The sequence below is a fragment of the Hemiscyllium ocellatum genome, chromosome 31, assembly GCF_020745735.1.
Source record: "Hemiscyllium ocellatum isolate sHemOce1 chromosome 31, sHemOce1.pat.X.cur, whole genome shotgun sequence".
Classification (NCBI taxonomy): domain Eukaryota; kingdom Metazoa; phylum Chordata; class Chondrichthyes; order Orectolobiformes; family Hemiscylliidae; genus Hemiscyllium; species Hemiscyllium ocellatum.
The window spans coordinates 3,081,178-3,099,991 of record NC_083431.1 but is presented as its reverse complement, the minus strand read 5'-3'; the positions used below and the strand labels follow the sequence as shown (position 1 = coordinate 3,099,991).

At 45.2% G+C, this 18,814-nt stretch overlaps 1 protein-coding gene across 1 annotated transcript in view; it reads right to left on the bottom strand.

The window, feature by feature from the left end:
* The window catches only part of LOC132830214 (forkhead box protein N1-like), a 63,669-nt gene that overhangs the window by 16,893 nt on the left and 27,962 nt on the right, over window positions 1-18,814 (bottom strand). The window contains exons 4-6 of the mRNA XM_060847745.1: window positions 11,530-11,658; window positions 10,682-10,809; window positions 6,225-6,321 (exon numbers count right to left, since the gene is read on the bottom strand). Of these exons, the coding sequence (XP_060703728.1) occupies window positions 6,225-6,321; window positions 10,682-10,809; window positions 11,530-11,658 (354 nt within the window). The remainder of the gene's footprint in view (window positions 1-6,224; window positions 6,322-10,681; window positions 10,810-11,529; window positions 11,659-18,814) is intronic.

Sequence of the window (18,814 nt, the reverse complement as noted above, 5' to 3'; positions counted from 1 at the left end):
TCAGTTCACATTGTACTTAAGAAGCTGGGGCATTACAGACAGTTTAGGTCGGATTTGTTAGGAAACTGGTACAAATGTCACGACTTAAAAAATTGGGGTCATTGTCATTAGAACAGATACAAATTGTTCTTAGCTACTGAGTGAAAATTGGATGGTCTTATTGTCAGGCATTGTTAATGCAAATCAAAGCAATTGATAAATGTAGCCAATTCTCTTATTCATGCTCTGACCTAAGTTAACTCTTTTTGGAGCAATGCCTTAATTTCAAAATTCCCATCTTTGTTTTCAAACCCTTCCATGGCATCGCCACTCCCTATTTCTGAAATCTCGTCCAGCCTCACAATCTTCTCCAATATCTATTCTCTTCTAAATCTGGACACTTGGATTTCTTTGATTTTAGTCTTTTTCATAATTGGGGAGTGAGCCTCCAGCTGCCTAAGTTCTGGAATTTCCTATCTAACCGTCTCCATCTCTCTCCCTCTCTTGCAGGTCCCACATGGCTCTGTGAGTTGGTTGATAAAGCTGTTGTGAAGCCTCGTTGGATATTTTACCACATTTGAAGCAGGCCATTCAGCCCAACGTCCATGTAACTCACACATCCCCATACTATCTAGCAGGTGCTTTCTCCAGCATGAATTGATGTGGCTTCCACTAAATATCTTTCAGCATTAACCTCAAGTTTTACATTGCAACCATTTCATAATAAGCAAGTTCCTTTTGCTACATCCTGCCATTTTCTTTGTTATGTTTGTTGAAAACATGAACATTGGGGAAATTGGAAAGTTTTTGAGATACTAGTGAATTTTAGGCACATTAAAAACACTCACAACGTATTCACCACAGCATCAGTTCACCTCAGAAGCATCCAAACCAAAAGGTACAAACTCTAGATTTTCTCCAGGTTCACAGAGAAAGAGCTGCTGACACTCAAGAAAGAGCCTTCACAGCAGAAGGAAGTAGCAGCTCAGGGTTTATTCCTCTCCTGGAGAGAGCACTTGTGCTTTACATAAAGAGCAGAAGGAGCTCTTCTCTGTTTGTGTTGAATTTGATCACTAAAAACGTAGTGAATCTTTATATCACATCAGTCAGTGTGGTTTTGTCTTCATCTTCATGGGAATTGAGTATCATCTGCTGGTCAGAATGCTTTACTGCAGTCTGCTCCCAAAACCTCCCTTGCAGCCTTTCCCATCTTGTTAAATCTGAAGCACAACTGCACAAATTGTAACTTCTCAGTATGTGAGCGAGCTGTCATTTCAAGATGTGTCTATGTTGTTTAATGCAATGAAGATGTAGTATTTTGGGTCAGGCAGATGATTTGTGAGCAATATCAGAAAATCACCATGGGATTGAACAATGATTGGTGATTAATTCACATATCACATCGAACAACAATAATATCTGATGCTGAAAGCTGTAGTCCCGAGGCTTTCCAGGTGGCAAAAGCTCTAAACTGGCTTGTATTAAAGAATAGGAATAAATGTATGCTATGTTTAATATAGACAGCAGTGGTTTAAATGGGCCACACTTTCTAGTGCCCTCACACTGGAAAAATGAGTGGGGGAAGTTGCAGTTACTTTCGCACTATCTCCTGACTTACAACATGCCCTGACAATTTACTACAGAGACCGAAATCTTATATAGGAATATTAATAGTGTATCAGCGTGTCACTCTCACCTCTCACACAGATAGTTTGTGATTCAACGGTTGCTTGCATATAAATGTATTTTAGTCAAATACTGATAGAATTCTGCACTGTTGAGGGGTCAGTGCTGAGGGAGTGCTGCACTGTCAGAGGGTCAGTGCTGAGGGAGTGCTGCACTGTCGGAGGGTCAGTGATGAGGGACTGTCGCACTGTCGGAGGGTCAGTGCTGAGGGAGTGCCGCACTGTCGGAGGGTCAGTGCTGAGGGAGTGCCGCACTGTTGGAGGGTCAGTGTTGAGGGAGTACCGCACTGTCGGAGGGTCAGTGCTGAAAGAGTGCCGCACTGTCAGAGGGTCAGTGCTGAGGGAGTGCCTCACTGTCGGAAGGTCAGTGCCGAGGGAGTGCCACTCTGTCGGAGGGTCAGTGCTGAGGGAGTGCTGCACTGTCGGAGGGTCAGTGATGAGGGACTGTCACACTGTGGGAGGGTCAGTGCTGAGGGAGTGCCGCACTGTCGGAGGGTCAGTGCTGTAGGTGCGCTGCACTGTCAGAGGGTCAGTGCTGAGGGAGCGCTGCACTGTCGGAGGGTCAGTGCTGAGGGAGTGCCGCACTGTTGGAGGGTCAGTGTTGAGGGAGTACCGCACTGTCGGAGGGTCAGTGCTGAAAGAGTGCCGCACTGTCAGAGGGTCAGTGCTGAGGGAGTGCCTCACTGTCGGAAGGTCAGTGCTGAGGGAGTGCCGCTCTGTTGGAGGGTCAGTGCTGAAAGAGTGCTGCACTGTCAGAGGGTCAGTGCTGAGGGAGTGCCTCACTGTCGGAGGGTCAGTGCTGAGGGAGTCTCACACTTACGGTGGGTCAGTACCAAGGGAGTGCTGCACCTATGCGTCAGGTAGATAGCACGATAACATCTCTACTTCTTTATGGGGCTAAGGAAATTCAGCATTTCAGGTGAGGGGGAAATTCTTAAAAGGTACCTAAGGGTCAACCTTTTCACACAGAGGGTGGTACGTGTATGGAATGAACTGCCAGAGGAAGTGGTGGAAGCTGGTACAATTACAACATTTAAAAGACATCTGGATGGGTATATGAATAGGAAGGGTTTGGAGGGATATAGGCCAAGTGCTGGCAAATGGGATCAGATTAATTTCCAATATCTGGTCAGCATGGACGAGTTGGACTGTAGGGCGTCCATGCTCTACATCCTTATGACTCTATATCTGTTAAGACTCTAACAAAGTTTTATAGAAGCACCATAGAAGGCAGTCTATCTGGATACATCACAGCTTGGTATGGCAACTACTCTGCTCAAGACCAAAAGAAACTACAGAGCCCAGTCCATCATATAAGCCAACCTTCCACCCATTAACTCCATCTATACTTCTCGTTGCCATGGAAATAATTACAACATATAAGACATCAGAGGGTTAGATAGAATGTACATTGAGAGCCTTTTTCTTCTGATGGCGATGGCTAACACAAGGGGACATAGCTTTAAATTGATAGATATAGGACAGACGTCAGAGGTAATTTCTTTACTCAAGAGAGTAGTAGGGGTGTGGGATGCACTTTCTGCAACAGCAGTAGACGCACCAACTTTAAGGGCATTTAAATGGTCATTGAATAGACATATGGATGAGAATGGAATTGTGTCCGTTAGATGGGATTCAGATTGGTTTCACAGATTGGTGCAACATCAAGGGCCGAAGGGCCTGTACTGTGCTGTAATGTTCTATGTTCTAATACCAAAGACCCCTCCCACCTCAGTTATAATCTCCCCCAACCTCTTCCATCAGGCAGAAGACACAGAAGCTTGAACACATGCACCAACAGATTCAAGAACAGCTTCTTCCCTGCTGTTACTAAACTGAATAATGGACCTCTCTAATTTCAAATCTCATGTGATCTCACTGTGCACCTTCTCTGTAGCTGTAACATTGTATTCCTCGTTCTGCTCTATCACCCTGATGTACTTTGTATAGTATGGGTTGCCTGGACTGCATGCAAACAAAACTTTTCACTGTACCTAGGTACATGTGACAATAATAAATCAAATCAAATAAGATAGGTGTTGAAGGATCTTGCTTGTTGATTATTCCAGGGTATGTCTCCTGAGGGTTTCTGACAACGCAGGGATATGTGAATTTTGTCAACTCTTGGATATCGGAGTGTGCTTTTGAAAGCATTAAAATTACGTTATTGGGTAGAGTTTTAATATTTATTTGAAAGAGAACTTGTTTTGAAAGCTGTTGGTTTTTTGAGGCTTTCTTCGGCCTGTAGTTATCCAGGGAGTGGAGATGAATGACTTCATCAGGAGTGCTGCATTGGTGTTGGTCAGAGGATTGGGGCAGTTGTTGGTCATGAGGAGGTTCAGCTTTCAGATCTTTAACAAGGAGCAAGAAGCAAGAAAAAGGGAACAAGGGGAAAATGTGTGCAACCCTCCCCTTGTTTGATGTGTGAGTTAATGCAGGAACAGCTCAGGAGCTTAATGTCTGAGAAAAGCCCACATAGCCGCTGGTGATTCCAAATGGCTGGTATGAAGCATAAAGCTGCAGACTAAAAGTTTCTTTTGTGTAATAGATTCCTGATACAAGTGGAAGAATCTCACTCCCTCTTATCTCTACATCTGTCAGTGAGATATTACATAATGATTTACCAGGTTATTGCATTAGGTAGCAGCTGCGCTGGATCAGATTTCTTAATTCCTCCTAAATTATAATTACAGGTTTATTTCAGTCTGATCTGAACTCTCTGGTGCACATGGAGACTTGTGATAAACACAAACAAGATCACTACTTCCAAACAGTCAAATTCCTCTCCTACTCCTTCATCTTCTGATAAATAAACTGCCTTTGATATCCTGACCAATCTTGTGTGGTCATGACAGATCTGTTGTTTCTTTATAACCTCTTACAAACAATTACATTGCCATAAGAAATCAACTTAGTTTCTAGAAACAAGTGTTTTGGATTTCACTGTAATTTACAATTAAAAGACGAACTTGGCATCAGACAAATCTTGCCACAAGTGATCCTGAAAGAATTAAGCATATAAAATTGTTACCAGGATCTAACAATCTGAGTAAAGCTGCGGGGACAATCTTTTTTTTAAAAAAAATCATTCATAGGATGTGGGCATCACTGGGTCAGCAACATCGCTGTGGGGTCTGCAGCCAGCTGTAGCAAACAGCAGGTCAGCACGGCAGAGTTCCTTCTCTAAAGGCCAAAAGTGAACTAGATGAGTTTGATTCACTGTCATTTTGTAGTCATCATTGGATTCGTAACTCCAGATATTTATTGAATTCAAATTCCATCATCTGCCGTTTAAACCCATGGCCTCAGAAGATTCAAGGATCTCTGGATTAAGAGTTTAGCACTGATAACCATTAGACTATCACCTTACCTCCTCTGTGCACATTCTGATTATTTAGAAATATTAAAGCTGTTTCATCAAATCAACATTGAATGGGTGGAACGTAGTGTTTTAACCTGAGTGCAACATTTCAGGGAATTCACTTTTAGTGCATTTACAGATTCACTGATCTGCATGTCAGCATCGAATTTCTCTTCCATAATGTTCACCTCTCCTTGCCTGAAGTTATCTCATTCTCCAATGGCTCCTTTCATGTTTGGAAACAGTCACACAGTATTCCAGAGGCCTGGGCAATGAACTGAAGACAGAAGGTCAAATCTCAGCACAGCAGCTGGGAAATGTATATTGAATTCATTAATATCTCAGGGACAAAATAACCAGAGAATAGAATTCCCCCACTGCAGTGGGGAAGTAGGTCACTTGGACCATCAAGTCCACACTGACTCTCTGAAAAGCATCCCACTCAGACCTACCCGATCCCTGTAACATTGCATTTCCCATGGCTAATCTACCTAACCTGCACATCTTTGGACTGTGAGAGGAAACTGGGGCACCCGGTGGGGACTCTCACAGATGTGAGGAGAATATGCAAACTTCACACAGACACTTGTCCAAGAGTGGAATCAAACCTGCGTCCCTCGTGCTATGAGATAATAGTGGCTAACTACTGAGCCACTGTACTGCCCCATGGTGACCCTCAGGTTAAACTGCCTCCAGTCCTCTCTCTCTTGCTCATGAGAGATCAGCCCTATGGTCTGGTGAGAGACTATGGTGACTTTAACTGACATGTGAATCCAGACATACAGCAACTCTCAACATCCCTCTGGAATGGCCAAGTGAATCATTTAGTTCTGACTCAAAATGTTGACTCTTTTCTCTCTACACAGATGCTGCTAGACCTGCTGAGTTTCTCCAGCATTCTCTGTGTTGTTTTCGGGAATCACCCAGTCATATTGAAGATGGCAGCTCATCACAGCCTTCCCAAGTCAATCAGAGTCAGGGAATAAACAGTAATGATCCTTATATCTAATGAACAACAATGAACTATCAAGTTCCAAGTCACTATCTAGCTCTAGGCATTAAGACTTGTTAGCAGTCGAACCGTTATTTTATAGAGTTCTGTTATTAGAGTATAAGTTAGGGTTTACTCATGGGGTAGTCCTGGGTTAACTGCTAAGACATTGAGGAAATGAGAATTCATACTTAAATAGTTAACATACCTTAAAGTAAGGAAAATGTTCAGTCATGAAGTTGTAGATCTCACTCACAGGCAAACTTCCAGCTTTACTGTTCTTCAGTGCCATGAAGATGAGAATGCTATAGAGAGAGAAATGTAGAGAATGTGTTTAATATTTATTAAAGATCAAATTCACATCCCTACCTCGATACAAAATTTTTAAAAAAATTTGCAATTGCTGGAAATCTGAAATGAACGTTGACAATGCTGGGAAATGTTCAGCAGGTCAGGCAGCAGCAGCGAAAAGAGAGAGACAGAGTTTACGGGCAAAATTTTATGAAGCCAAGTGAGTGACATGGGCAGAAATGAGAACAGACATATCCTTGCCTCCAGCCCCATCACATGATGCTGCATCAATCACACAGTGACCAGTTCGTCAGGAGGAAACCTGGCTGTGGAGAAGCCCAGAATTGAAGAGTGTGGTACTGGAAAAGCACAGCCGGTCAGGCAGCATCCGAGGAGCAGGAGATTCGATGTTTCAGGCGTAAGCCCTTCGTCAGGAATGAGGCTTGTGGGCCAAGAGGGCTCGACATGGACATCTCCTACAAACCCACTGACTCCCACAGCTACCTGGACTACACCTTCTCCCACCCTGCCTCCTGTAAAAATGTGATCCCTTATGCCCAATTCCTCCACCTTCATTGCATCTATTCCTAGGAGGACCAATTCCACCACGGAACATCCCAGATGGCCTCCTTCTTCAAAGATCACAATTTCTCCTCCCATGTGGTTGATGATGCCCTCCAGTGCATCCTCTCCACTTCCCTTGAACCCCATCCCTCCAATGCAACAAGGATAGAACCCTCCCCGGTCCCCACACAAACCTCTGTATACATTGCACCAATCCGCGCCATTTCCACCACCTACAAACAGAACCCACCACCAGGGATATATTTCCCTCCCCTCCCCCATCAGTATTCTAGAGAGACCATTCCCTCCATGACTCCCTTATCAGATCCATGCCCCCCACCAACCCCCCCCCCCCCCCTCCCGGCACTTTCCCCAGCCACTGTAAGAAATGCAAAACCTGCGCTCACGCCTCACCCCTCACCTCCATCCAAGGCCCCAAAAGATCCTTCCACATTCATCAGAAATTTACCTGTACCTCTACCAATGTCATCTACTGTATCCATTGCACCCGATGTGGTCACCTCTACATCGGGGAGATAGAGTGCCAACTTGTGGATTGTCTCTGGGACACCTGCACCAACCAACCACACTGCCCTGTGGCTGAACACAAAATACCTCTCCCATTCCCCAAGGACATGCAGGTCCTGGGCCTCCTCCATTACCAAACCCTAACCACCTGACGCCTGGAGGAAGAACGCCTCACCTTCTGCCTTAGGACCCTGCAACCACACGAGGTCAATGCCCATTTCACCAGTTTCCTCATCACCCCTCCCCACATCTTATCCAAATGCCAACCTCCCAACTTGACAATGCCCTCTTGACCTGTCTTATCTTCCTTCCCACCTATCCGCTCCAACCTCCCCTCTGACCTATCACCTTCACCCCCACCTCCATCCACCTATTGCACTCTCAGCTACCTTCCCCCTAGCCCCAACCCCCTCCCATTTATCTCTCCACTCCCGAGGCTCCTTCATTCCTGATGAAGGACTTATGCCCAAAACATCAATTCTACTGCTCCTCAGATGCTGTGTTTTTCCAGCACCACACTCTCGACTCTAATCTCCAGCATCTGCAGTCCTCACTTTCTCCTTGGAGGTTGAAGCCTAGAGCAGGCTGATAGTGATGATGTGGCTCAGGGGACACCAACAGCAAGTGGGAGGTTTACCTGGACACGAGCAATAAGATGCTGCTTGGAAAGGGTTTTCCAGAAAAGAAGGTAAAAGTGAAGTGCAGAGGAACTACCACCATCCTGTCAGATCCATCGTGTCCCACTTGCTGTGTGAGAATGAAGGCAGCTCACTACCAAGGGCTTACAGAGAGTCATCCATCAACAATGGGTGAGGAGCACTCACAGATAGCCGCACAGTTTTATAATGATTGCTGATGTACCCTCCTGCAGACTGTCAGCAAAGCTGGGCAGGTCCACTTCCTAAAGCTGGGATTTCCTATCTAAGAAACCTAATGGGAGCTGCATAGGACTGCGCTGGGAGAAAGCAATAACTGACTGGTTCGATTACATGGTCTACAGGGAGAACTAGCCAGTTAGATACAGAACTGGCTTGAAGGTAGAAGACAGAGGGTGGTGGTGGGGGGTTGTTTTTCAGACTGGAGGCTTGTGACCGGAGGTGTACCACAAGGATCGGTGCTGGGTCCACTATGTTTTGTCATTTATAGAAATCATTTGGATCTGAACATAGGAAGTATAATTAGTAAGTCTGCAGATGACACTAAAATTGGAGATGTTGTGGAGAGTAAAGAAGGTTACCTCAGAGTACAACGGGATCTTGATCAGATGGGCCAATGGGTTGAGGAGTGGCAGAGTGTAATTTAGATAAATGCAAGGTGTTGTATTTTGGAAAGGCAAATCACAGCAGTTATACACTTAATGGTAAGGACAGAGGTCCTAGGGAGTGTTGCTGAACAAAGAGACGGTGGAGTGCAGGATCATAGTTCCTTAAAAGTGGAGTGGCAGGTGGATAAGATAGTGAAGAAGGCGTTTGGTATGCCTTCCTTTATTGGTCAGAGGATTGAGTACAGGAGTTGGGAGGTCATGTTGCAGCTGTACAGGACATTGGTTAGGCCACTTTTAGAATACTACGTGCAATTCTGGTCTCCTTCCTAAAGGAAGAATGCTTACAGAAAAGAAGTACAAGGATGTTGCCGGGATTGGAGGGTTGAAATATAAAAACTGGCTGTGTTGGAGGATGAGGGGTGACCTTCTAGAGGTTTATAAAATCATAAAGGGCATGGATTGGGTTATCAGACAAGGTCGTTTTCCTGGAGTGGGGGAGTCCAAAAAATGGGGGGGGTGGTGGTGGTGGTGGTGGTGGGTGGGTGGGATATATGTGTGGGGGGGGGGGGAGGTGTGGGGGGGGGGGAGGTGTGTGGGCGGGTGGGTGGGTGGGTGTGGGGTTGGGTGGTGTGTGTGTGTAGGGTTGGGTGGTATGTGTGTGTGGGGGTGTGTGTGGAGGGTGGGTGGGTGTGGGTTTGGGTGGGGGGGAATGTGTGTGTGTGGGGGTTTGGTGGGTGGGTGTGTGTGGGGTTGGGTGGGGGGAACGTGGGTTTGGGGAGGATGTATGTGTGTTTGTGTGTGTGTGGGCGGTGGTGGGTGGGTGTGGGGTTGGGTGGGGCTGATGTGTGCGTGTTTGTGTGTGTGGGGGCGATGGTGGGTGGGTGTGTGTGGGGTTGGGTGGGGGGAATGTGTGTGTGAGTGGGGGAGAGGGAAGTGTGTGTTTATTTGTGTGTGGGCGGTGGTGGGTGAGTGGGTGTGGGGTTGGGTGGGGGGGAATGTGTGTGTGGGGGTTGGTGGGTGTGGGGCGTGGGTGGGTGTGGGGTTGGGTGGGGGAATGTGTGTCTGTGTGTGGGGGGGGTGTGTTTGTTGGTGTGGGGGGTGTGGGTTGGTGGGTGTGGGGGAATGTGTGTGAATGTGTGGGGGTGGTGGTGGGTGAGTGGGTGTGGGGTTGGGTGGGGGGGAATGTGTGTGTGGGAGTTGGTGGGTGTGGGGCGTGGGTGGGTGTGGGGTTGGGTGGGGGAATGTGTGTCTGTGTGTGGGGGGGGTGTGTGTTTGTTGGTGTGGGGGGGTGTGGGTTGGTGGCTGTGGGGGAATGTGTGTGAATGTGTGGGGGTGGTGGTGGGTGGGTGGGTGTGGGGGGATATGTGTGTTTGTATGTGAGTGTGGGGGGCGATGGTGGGTGGGTGGGTGTGGGGTTGGGGGGGGCTGTGTGTGTTTGTGTGTGGGGGTGTGGGTTGGTGGATATAGGGGATGTGTTTGTGTGTGTGTGTGGGCGGTGCTGGGTGGAGGGGCGGTGTGTGTGTGTGGGGATGGTGGTGGGTGGGTGGGTGTGGGGTCTAGATGGGTGGGATGTGTGTGTGTGTATGTTTGTGTGTGTGTGTTTGTCTGCATGTCCATAATGGCACCTGAAGTTATCTCAATGTCATTACACATGGGAGCATTCAGCCTATCAAGCCAACTCTGCCTTTTGATAAGAGGATGCCTATCTAACTGTGGCCTCAACTCCATTTTCTTTCTTATCATTTATACCTTCAACTCTCTTGTTGATGAAAATCTGCCTCTGTCAGTCTTGAAAATATACAATGACCCAGCCTCAATGCTGTGTGGGGAGGAGAGTTCCCTGAGAGAATAAATCTCTTCTCACCTACAATGGCAGACCTTTTACAGCATTCAGAAATTGTTCCTCCTAGTTCTAAGTTGCCTAAGTGGTTAGGGTATGAATGGCACATAGGAACAGCTTGAAAATACACTCTGGGCACAATCATGGAGTCAGTATTCAGGACCATCATTAAAATTACCTGTACGAGTAAATGGGTTTGGGGTAAAGCAGATGGTGAGATTCCTGGGCAATATGAGATGCATTTCTCTGATAGAGGTACTGATCAGTAGGAGGACAGGCCCTGGGGTAACTGGGAATGCCAGAGTACTGTAAAACAAATACAAATTCACAATCAATCACTTCGGGACTCAATAAAACAATGACTTGAATCTACATGGACCTGTATAATATCGCTCAACAAAATCCTACAGCTTCTTCATTTGCAACAGGTAAATTACTCTGAAACTCCAAACCACCATCAATCCCTTTGTTATCTCCAGATGGCATTATTTAATGAGCCTCCGAGCTAACCTCCACTTGGCCACTTATGCAAGTTTGAAGTTACCTAAACATTTGCGACTCATTTCCTATCTCACTTGAAGTTCTGTTCACCCAAAACTCCTCTCTACTTGCTGACTTACGCTGACTCCCCTTACAGCGATTTTAAAATACTTATTCCTGTTTTCAAATGCCTGTATGTTCTCAGCCCTTCCATCACTAATGTTTCCCAGCCCTGCAATCCTGTCACCTTTTTGCACTCATTTCATTCTCGCCTCATTTGCTTTTAATAACTCTGCCAGTGATTGCTCTGCCTTCACTTTGGGTCCTGAATGCTAGAATTCCCTCCCAAAATCTCTGTCTCTCTAACTCTCTCATCCTTTAAGAAAGACTTGAAACCTACCTCTACCAAAGCAAAAGGTTCACCTGTCTTAATATCTTGGAATATACTTTGGTGTTTCATTTGTTTGCTCATTCTCCTAGGGAGGAGCTTGAGATTGTAATTATGTTAAAGAGCCTTTGGTGCTGGTCTCCCCAGGGTGACTGTACCTGCTGTTGGAGAGTTGGAATGGAGCAGTAGATGGGTTGAGCCTGTGGATGATGGCACAGCAGTTCATGTCCCACCTGCTCAATCCTATGTCCAGGCAGATCGTTACTTTCATACTTGGGATTCGGAATCTGTAAGAAGATAGAGACCACAAGTCTATAAGATAAAGGAGCAGACTTAGGCCATTCAGCCCATCAATTTGATCATGGCTGGCATGCTCCTCAATCCCATTCTCTTGCCTTCTCCACAAGATGTGGTTGAGTCTTAACTGTCCTCTGGGTAATTAGTATGGATAATAAATGCTAGCCTAGCTAGTGACACCCATATCCCATGAACAGGTATTCTTTGACCCTCCCCCAACCAATCAAGAACATATCCATCTCTGTCTTAAAGATACTCAATGATTTGACCTCCACAGCCCTCTGTGGCAATGATTTTCACACATTCACTACCTTCTGGCAGAAGAAATTAATCTTCATCTTAGTTCTAAAGAGTCATTCCTTTACTCTGAGGCTGTGCCCTTGGGTCCCAGTCTCCCCTAGTTGTGGAAACATCTTTATCGCATCCACTCAATCCAGGTCTCTTAGTATTCTGTACATTTCAATGGGAACCCCCCCCCCCATCCTTCTAAACTCCATTGAGACCCAGAGTTCTCAAACGATCTCATATAGGCGAAAGTGAGGACTGCAGATGCTGAAGATCAAAGTCTAGATTAGAATGGTGCTGGAAAAGCACGGCAGGTCAGGCAGTATCCGAGGAGCAGGAAAACCAACGTTTCCTGATGAAAGGCTTTTGCTCAAAACATTGATTTTCCTGCTCCTCAGATGCTGCCTGACCTGCTGTGTTTTTCTAGCACCACTGATCTAGAAGCAATCTAGTTCTGAGGATCATTCCTGTAAACCTTGACTGGACCCTGTCCAAGGCCAGCACATCCTTCCTTAAGTATGGGCCCAACACCGCTCACAATATTCCAAATGCAGTCTGATTAAAACCTGTACAGCCTCAGTAATTCATCCCTGCTCTTGTATTCTAGCTCTCTTCAAATGAATGCTAACATTGCATTTGCCTTCCTAACTTCGAACTGAACCTGCATGTTGACATTAAGAGAATCCTGAATTAGGATTCCTTGGTGCTTCAGATTTCCAAAGTTCTTCCCCAATTAGAAATTGTCCATACCTGTATTCTTCCCACCAAAGTACATAGCCTATAAAGTGGGAAAGTGTGAGGTTATCTGCCACTTCTTTTCCCACTCACCTAACCCATCTAGGTCCTTCTACAACCTCATCGCTTCCTCAACACTGTTCATCCACCAGTTTTTGTGTCATTTATAAATACAGGAACAATACCCTCAGTTCATTTGTCTAGATCATTAGTACATAACGTGAATAGCTGTGGTCCCAGCACTGATCCCTGAGAAACTCTACTAGTCACCAGCTGCCATCCTGAAAAAGACCCCTTTATCCACACCCTGTGCCTTCTGCCAGTCAGCCAATCCTCTATCCATGTCAGTACCTTGTCCCTAACAAGATGGGTTCTTACCTTATTTAGTGGTCTCCCATGTTATTCTTGTCAAAGGCCTTCTTGAAATCCAAACACATCACAGCCAATGGCTCATATTTGTCTACCACAATAAAAACCAGGAATGAAGCATGCAACAGGAGTGGTGGTGTGGCCTGGTGAAAGGGAGAGCTTTTCCCTTGAGGAGCAGGCTAACCAATGGATAATATAATCACTGATGATTCTCTGTATGTTGACAACCTCGAGGTTACAGTAAAATAGGGAGACATCTGTGCTTCCACACAAATACAGGGAGACCTCTGTGCTTCCACACAAATACAGCCCCAAAATGGAGCAATTGAATGATGAGGTCCTGATCAGTTTGCCCTCATCCTTTTCCCAGCACCAACAGGGCCTAGGGGCTACATTGCTGCTTTGAGTGAGTGGATGGACTATAGCATTGCCAGTTAACTAGCACCTGTGAGGCCAGAAAATGATTTGGCATATTCATCCAGTTGGTTTCCCAGTCTAGGAACTGTATCCTGAGGTTGTTTCAAACACTTTCAGATACTACAATGACTCATGCCATCTCATTTTAATCTTTTTTCATTTTCAACTTGTTGCCAAAGTTTCCAAATGTTCTGTGAAATGGACCTTCCTGTAAACTCTTGTCCTCTACCTTTCAGGCATTAAGTGTAAGCAGTGTCAATGAGATGCTCTATCAGCATTTTCACAACAAATCTGCAGTACACCCTGGATCACATTGTGCTGAAGATGTCAATGTTTCACAACAGTATCCGCTGTGAACTAATCATTTCAATCCATTTCCAAATTCTGGGAATGTTACATTTATCCAAAACTGGCTCCGTACTCACCGGGCCATTCTATTTCATTGCATTGACTTTCAATAGATGTTCATTTCTGAGGTGGAGTGTGGAGACAGGTTGAAAATCAGGAGAAACCTCCACTCAAATGAAGAATTGTATTCTTTTAGGTTTATTACATATTCAGAGATGGGAGCAATGCCAAATCTGAGTTTGGGGAGGTGTTCCTGAGGCTGTTAAGGACCTTCTGAGCCCCAACTCCAGGACTATAATTACAAATCACTGGGCAGCAATTCACTGTCTGTAAGCCCAGGCATTTACCGTCAAGTAAAATGTTCTTAATTCCAATGGACTGCAGCTCTTTGACAACATTGAGCCCTCGTTCATTTAGAACCATTCAACATCTAATCTCACCAAATCACATTCAACTGAACCGTAACACGCACAGATAACCACAGCCCTGGGGGATTCCTATCTCTCGCTGTGCCTATCAATGCAGGAGCAGTGCTCATACCCCCATGTGAACGTCTCGAAATGCTCCAGTCCTTCTGCAGGCAAAAAGTGTGCACAGCCAGTGTCAGTGTGTACATTGTGGGTGAGGGTTGGTGTGCCTGACATAAGGTGTGTGACCTTTAACGAGGAACAGGCTGCCCATTGGTAGGGCAACAAAGAGCAGTGTACGTGTGCTGGCGGGAAGATAGGATCTGTCCAGCTAGCCAGTGAAGACGCCTCTATTCTGCTCTTGCCAGACATCAACATCTTCATGACAGTTTAGGCAAGGATAATACATCCTGACACTAATGAATCTTTATGTTTATCTCTGCAACCTCTGGAACAGAGCATCAGGCAAAGGCCAGCCCCAAGGGGCGTTCTCTCAGCTTTACGTCAGGAGGAGCCCCCTGGCACCTCAGTAGATGCTACCTTAGACTTTTGTCCTCATCTCCATCATTGCAAAGACATAGACATTCACCTTTGGTGGGTGTGGACTCAGGGCTCTGACAAACACCATCAGTGGGTTTGCTCTGACTGACAAGATTCTGTGGGATCAGGCATAAGCAACACGGGTTACACACAGCCATCTCACAGTGGAGGGGAATTAGTAACAGCTTGCAGGGTAGTGTCCTAGGCCCAACTATCTTTAGCTACATCATTAATGGCCTTCCCTCCATCATAAGGTCCAAAGTGGGGATGTTCGCTGATGATTGCACCATGTTCAGCACCATTCGTGACTCCTCAGATATTGAAGCAGGCCATGTTTAAATGTAACAAGTTCTGGACAATATCCAGGCTTGGGCTGACAAGTGACAAGTAACATCTTGCAGCACACAAATACCAGGGAATGACCATCACCAATAAGAGACAATCTAACTACTGCTCCTTGATGTTCCATGGTGTACCATCTATTCCTGAGATGCTGCCTAACCTGCTGTGCTTTGACCAGCAACACATTTGCAGCCAGTACCATCACTGAATTCCCCACTACCAGCATCCATAGCCTTCTCCTAAGATTGTCAGCATTAAAACAATGGCTGAAAGCAGTGGGTGCTGTTATGATGTGTCTCCTGACAACATTCCAGCAATAGTCCTGAAGGATTGTGCTCCAGACCTTGTTGCTCCCCCAGCTACGCAGTTCCAGTGCAGATACAACACTGGCATCTACCCAACAATGTGCAAATTGCAGGACAAATCCAACCCGGCCAATTACTGGTCCATCAGTTTATTCTTGATCATCAGTAAAGTGGTGAAAAGGGTTGTCAGCACTATCAGGTGAGATTAGAGTGGTACTGGAAAAGCACAGCAGTTCAGGTAGCATCCGGGGAGCAGGAAAATTGACATTTCGGGCAAAAGCCCTTCTTCAGGAATGTTAATGAGAACATGTAAAGGCCATCTATATAACTGGTATGGTTTTGGTGGTTGATAAATGTCTGTATTTGCTCTGACAGTCAATCATAAATGAGCAGTAAAAGTCTGGTAACTATAAATTGTTCATGATGACTGTTGGACAAGAAACCTGTGTCTCCAAGCATATACTTAAAGAGAATCAGTAATATCTATACCCAAGACAAAGATCACCTCAACAATTGATTGGAGTCACAGCTGGTGCATTGGAAGATGGTTGTGGTTGTTGGGAGTCAGTCATCTTAGCTCCAGGAGATCTCTGCAGGAGTTCCTCAAGGTAGTGTTCTAGGTCCAACCATCTTCAGCTGCTTCATCAGTGACCTTCCTTCCATCATAAGGTCAGTAACGGGGATGGTTGCTGATGATTGCAAAATGTTTAGCACCAGTTCATGACTCCTCAGATACTGAAGACAATATCTAGACTGACACATGGCTAGTAACATTCGTGCCACACAAATGCCAGACAATGACTATTTCCAATAAAGGAGAACCTAACCATTGTTCCTTAAAATTCATTGGTGTTACAATTGTTGAATCCCTAACTCTATTAACACCCTGGAGGTTACCATTAACCAGAATCTGAATTGAACCAGACAGAGAAATACTATAGCCACGAGAACAGGTCAGACACTTGAAATTCTGTGATTAGTAACCAGGCACAAGTCAGGAATGTGATGGAATACTCTTCAAAACACCATCCAGAGAAAGCAGCCAGTTTGATTGGCACCACGTCCTTAAACATCCACTCCCTTCACCATCGACATGCAGTAGCAGCAGTGTGTACCAACAAAAGATGCTCTGCAGAAATTCATGAAGTGTCCTCTGACAGCACTTTCCAAATCCATAATCCCTTCCATCTGGAAGAACAAGGGCAGCAGATACATGGGAACACCACCATCTGAAAGTTCCCCATCAAGCCTCTCACCATTCTGACTCGGAAATATTCGGTGTTGCTAGATCAAAATCCTGGAAATCCCCTCTCGATCTGAACTCGGGGCAATTAGGAGTGGGCAATAAATGCTGGCCCAGATAGAGATGCCCACATCCCATGAACAAATGAACAATAAAGATATGCGTTGCTTCTTTCCTGAGTAAATGTGTCAGGACAGTCAGCTACACTGCAAGTTCCATCTCATCCACATTGTGCAACATTCCAGATGATGTAATTCTTTCTTGTTAAGAGACTCTGGCTGTAAAAAGCCCCTGTTCCACTCTTTCCCTGAATATGCACTTTGCTGTCTTTCCAGGTAACAGGAGCCCGTACAAACACGACTGATATTGAGTCAAAAATGGTTTAAACTTGGACAGGATATCACTGCTTTTATGAAGCACATCAAGCGACTGTGTTTAAGATTTCTTTTGTTTTAATGGGAATTGGATAAGTGTTGAGCTCAAGTCAGTAATAACTTCCTGCATCTGAATGCTTCATTCCGATTACTCATAGTCTGCTGTTTCTAGTCATAACGGAGGATGCCAGACTTAACGTTTATTCAAAAAGTCAGTCACAGGAAGGAGACTTCATGTTACTGAAATTTTGAAGACAAGAGCTAAAATCTTATGATATTATTAAGATTTAGTGTATAGTAGAAGTTGTTACTTCAGTTGTATTGCTACACAAGTACAGTCTGTTGTAATTGTTCGTCTGGTACAGCCATGATGTAGAATGGTGGAGCAGGCTTGAAAAGTTGAAAGGCTGACTCCTCCCCCTTTGTGTTCCTACCACTGACTGTACTCCCTGTAACTCCAGGAAAGTCAAGCATTCTACAACTTAATAATAGCACATCACAATTTAACAGGGCAGTCTTTTTAGCCTGTAATATCAACACATAAGTTAATGTGGGAAATGAATGTCATGCAACTAATCAAAACAAAACAAAGAATTGCAGATACTGAAAATCTGAAGCAAAAATGGAAATTGCAGGGGAAACTCAGCAGGTCTGGCAGCAGCTGTGGAGAGAAGACAGAGTCAATGTTTTAAATGTAGAACCCCCCAGTGAGAGTGTTGCATTGTCAGAGTTGCCATTGTTTTGAATGTAGGCTGTAAGCATCTAAACCAACAAATGCAGAGCTGGAGAAGCACAGCAGGTCAGACAGCATCGGAGGAACAGGAAGGTTGATGCTTCGGACTGGGATCCTTCATCGGACAGATGCTGTTGGACTTTCTGTGCTTCTCCACCTCCACATCTATTGACTCTGGCTTCAATCATCTCTGTCCTTACTGTCTCCACTAAACAGTACCTGCGTTGCTGGAAAAAGATCTCTCTCTATTTCTTCAAGAGCTATGTCAAAGAGCAGAGTCATGTACCTGATGTCCTGGAAAAATGTAATGTTCAACTTTAATTCTTGAGGTTATTTTTATTCACACTGTAATTAGCCCTCAATAAAGTGACCATAATGTTCTGATTCAGAAGTGAGATGGTGCTGTTCACTGAGCCTTGGCTGACACCTCCTGGTCAGAGGTTGGTTAAGGAGGAAGTGCCAGATCTTCTTAAACCAATAACCTGCAAAGGTAAAGTCTACTCACATAGGCCAGGAGCAGCAGGTAGAGAGGTTTGGATATTAAAAGACACAGGATCCTGTCAAACTTTGATATTAAAAGATGAGGAGATATGTACCTCTGAAGGACTATTGCCAGAAAAAGGGACTAGTAATGGGAATTTACAATGAGACAAGGAGTGCTCAATGATGTAGTGTGAGGTTAGAGTGTCCAGTGAAGAGTAGAGAAGTCATGGTAGGAGTACTAGACAATCTCTCAGCTCCAGGAATACAATGTGTCCTTGTTAATGATGTCGCTGGTTCACAGGTTGGAGTGCTGCCTGCTGTTGTTGAAAAGCCAATGGGCACTCAGGCAACTGAACTATTACAGGAAACACATCCTGAATCTTTTCCTGACTGTGTGGTAATGAGGTTACAAAGTCACCAGCTGAAACAGGGAGATCAAACAGTATAGATAAGAATGTTGGAGTGGAATTGGCAGAGACCCTGTTTGAACAGATAGTTGAGATAAAGTAGGAGCAGATAGATGACACAGCAGACATCTTTAGCTCAGATAAATTTATCAAGTTAC